General features: G+C 42.9%; 1 protein-coding gene across 1 annotated transcript in view; it reads left to right on the top strand.

Moving 5' to 3' along the window:
- The window catches only part of T265_14285 (hypothetical protein), a gene marked incomplete at both ends in the record, with an annotated part of 49,355 nt that extends 45,912 nt beyond the window's left edge, over positions 1-3,443 (top strand). Inside the window, 7 exons of the mRNA XM_009172932.1 lie at positions 26-134; positions 183-351; positions 439-478; positions 525-675; positions 720-888; positions 2,506-2,803; positions 3,254-3,443. Of these exons, the coding sequence (XP_009171196.1) occupies positions 26-134; positions 183-351; positions 439-478; positions 525-675; positions 720-888; positions 2,506-2,803; positions 3,254-3,421 (1,104 nt within the window). The remainder of the gene's footprint in view (positions 1-25; positions 135-182; positions 352-438; positions 479-524; positions 676-719; positions 889-2,505; positions 2,804-3,253) is intronic.
- Between the last annotated feature and the right edge of the window lie 266 nt (positions 3,444-3,709).

The following is a 3,709-nucleotide window of genomic DNA, read 5'->3' as shown; positions in this document are numbered from 1 at the left end:
ATATAGGTTGAAAACAATTTTGCAGACTAGGCACACTATGCAGGCTAAAGAAATGGAAGACGTTCTCCAATTCAAAGAAGGCCTCACAGAATTCGCTACAGATGTTTATGAAAAAATTATCAAATTGCAAGCCGGTAAGTCATTGGATTTCCCATGAACCAACTTATTCACACATGGTCCAGAAAATTTAACGAACTCTGTATTTTCGCCCATGAGTATTTATTGTGCCTCGTTGTTGGTGATGGCCGGAGCCGACGGGGAAACACTGCAACAGATGCAGCAGGTGCTTCACATTCCCCCGAAGCTCAGATCCGATGCTGTTCATCAGTCCTATGGACCAATAATTTCCAAGTATTTCGAGGCGTCCAGTGACGTGGACTTGAATCTTGCTAATCGACTATTTCTTCTGCATTCGATCGATATACGTTCGGAATACAGTGCACGGATTGCCACGTGTTATAAGGCCTTAGTTGAGCTGGTAATCATTTTGCTCCAACATTCTCTCACTGTCATTTGCCATACAGCTAACCGAACTGCCGAATGTAGAGGCGAAAAGATGTCACATTAACGCCTGGGTTGCCGAAAATACAAAGGATAAAATAAGGGACCTGTTGCCGCCTAGCTTTCTCGACCAGAACTCGAAATCCTTGCTAATCAACGCGTTGTATTTTCGAGGTAAGTGGCTGTGATGCGCAGCTATAATCTGAACAAATCCATAGGCTCATGGGATCACCAGTTTGATAAGAAACAAACTCAAGAGAGTGACTTCCATTGCCTAAACGGGGAATCAATGAAAGTTCAAATGATGTATAGGAAATCAACCTTCTATCTGGCTGATCTCGCAGAACTGGACTGTATGGCTATAAAGCTTCCTTTTCGACGGAGCGAGTAAGTCTATTCCTAAAGCAAACGGTTGGTTTTTGGCTAACATTATGGTCATCTCTACAGACTGTCAGGCGAATTTGGAAAATTCGGTGCGCTTCTAATTTCAGTCTTCATACATCTTTATCTCAATTTCGTTGACTTCAGCAGTATGATTTAGCTATTTTCCAACTTTAGCTAGGTTAATAGCACATTCCGTATAATATGTATTCAGTCCGGATCTCATTTTCGTTTACTGTCCACCAACATTGATGGATATGGCCAAGCACAGCGTCTCTGTAGATGCTGGCACTCATGTATAAATGCCGGATCCCGTCACAATATGCGTATCTGGTCTTAATAGATTCCCACTCCCTAGTGCGTAGTTGTGCCCATGTACTGTAGGGTTACAAACTCTTACCAAACCATTCGTGTCATGTTCTTCATGAACCCTGCAGAGGGTTTTCATCATTCCGAATGAACAACATATGATGCCCAGAAGAAACAAAGGTGATCGTAGGGAGTTATACAATGCTGTGGTAATATCCTCACCCATCTGAAATCATTCTTGTCCGTATTACATTCACTAGGTCTGTATCCATTTGAAGACCCAATTTGAAAATAATTTTAGTCTCAAGGGCCTACATGGGGTCCTTTGAAGCGACACACTCCAATAAAAACGGTATCTTGGGGCTGTTGGCCCGATTGCCGGCTAACATGGCCACCCTGTAACGAACCAGTACGTAGAATTTCTGCTGCTCATCAAGCAATCAGTTTGAAATTTGGATGTTGAATGCGTGTGATGCTGATTTACGGGTGATTGGCCTCGGCGAATAAGTCCTAATCGCAAACAAGCTCGATGGCACCGTCTGCATCTAGTTGATGCTCTGAAAGACGACAGTGAAGCATCCGAGTTGGGTACTGATTACATGCTGTCGATGATGACGGTGATGATGAGGCGGTGAGGCATCAGAAGGCCTGGCATGAGCGCTTTAGTACCCAGAGGCTATCAGCTCGTCATGTTTCCTTATTGTACAGAGATGAATGTATGGGGATTTCTGCGGAACCCGTATGTGACGTATCTCGGAGAACCACCGTGGCTCAAAAGAAGCCCAAAGCAATTTTGGCACACGAGGCATTTTGAATTTTCTGTACCTCTTGCAAAAGTGTAAGTGCAATTCACATGTTAGACATTACAGCGCAATTAGTGCGAATGAATAATACAGCACTCCATATGGCTGGTTGATCTGCAATGAAGAAAGGATATGATTGTTGTCATGACTAAACAAATACTCACTTGCTTATTCGACAGACGAGCAAGCGGTAGTTTAGCAAAGAGCAGAGAAAAAAGTGTGAATATTGTTATGACATATCGGTCGCACATTTGTGTCATCAAACTGATCGGCTCATTTGCTGCATACAGGGGGTGGAGTACGGATAAATTCAGGTTATTGCCGATGCATTTTACTCTCTCTTGCATTTAACGTTTTTCAGATGTTAAACAAGGGGATCATGAGGAGGGTCATCATACCCTACCCGGATTACTACTGAATCACGCAGTATTTTCCAGTCATTTGCATTGTTTCAGTCTTTCCTGTGCGCTGGAATTTATCTGCAATTTCCCAAATGTCGGTTTTATTTCAGTTCCCAGAGTGAATGGGCCCTGTTGATTTTGCTGCCACACGAAACAGCTGGTTTGCCGAAACTTCTTTCCAGATTACAAGCACCAGGACAATTGGCTTCCGCATTGAGAAGCCCGTTCCACATGGAAGAAGCCCACTTGTTTCTTCCGAAATTCAAGCTCTCGGATCAACCCATGATAGATTTGAAGCCAATTTTGTGTGAATGTGGAATGAAGAAATTGTTTGATGGAGGAGACTTGTCCAGGATGTGGCAATCACGCTTGTCGGTGACCGATGCATATCACAAAGCCGTGCTAGAGGTAGGTTTAATTCTCGGGCTGTTCATTCCAGTAATCTGAGGGATGTTCAGCATTTTAGACTATTCTAAACTGTTAGCCCCAACGGGCTTCTTGATAACCCCTAAATCATCTCGCTGGTGAATGGGGTCCGTGCCTTCATTCAGTGCAGTGAACAGCTAATTCCCTTTCATCATATGATTTTTGGCAACATAGCACACCTGGATCCCTTGTAATCTGTGTACTACCGATATATTAATCCATTAATTCTGGGGCTCCTTTTGGTGAACCATGTATTGTTCGCCAATAAATGACATTGTATTCCCTGCAAATGTCTACCTCATAGCCCATATTTTGACCAGATCTCTTGTTTCACCCATTTAGAAACGAGCACTGGGAGAGTTTCGGCAGTATTATGAATAGCGTATTACTTATGAGCACATAATCCTGTTCTCATTTCTCTTCTATATTCAGCTTGATGAAGAAGGAGTGACAGCAGCTGCTGCGACCTTATTTACTGTGTGTGCCAGCTTTCAGTTGCTTCAGACAATTTCTGTTGACCATCCGTTCTTCTTCGCCCTCGTGTGTGATTCCACCATGCCCGTGTTTGTTGGACACGTTGTTACCCCGAAGTTCGACTAATAGCCGGACGCAGCTGTTATTCCTGAATTTTCATTAAAAACGATTTGAAATAATAAGATTGTTGCCTTCTCAAACAAAGCAATCAGGATTGGCTGTTCTCGAAATATATATCACGCAAACGTTACACATTAAATCGTGTACACCTACATCCCATCACCAACAACGAGGCACAATAAATACTCATGGGCGAAAGTACAGAGTTCGCTAAATTTTCTGGACCATATGTGAATAAGTTCGTTTTTCGGGATTGCACCATTGACTTACCAGCTTGAAATCTGATAATTTTGT

The sequence above is a fragment of the Opisthorchis viverrini genome (genome assembly GCF_000715545.1).
Source record: "Opisthorchis viverrini unplaced genomic scaffold opera_v5_170, whole genome shotgun sequence".
In the NCBI taxonomy this organism is placed as follows: domain Eukaryota; kingdom Metazoa; phylum Platyhelminthes; class Trematoda; order Opisthorchiida; family Opisthorchiidae; genus Opisthorchis; species Opisthorchis viverrini.
This window is presented reverse-complemented; position numbering and strand designations above follow the sequence as displayed.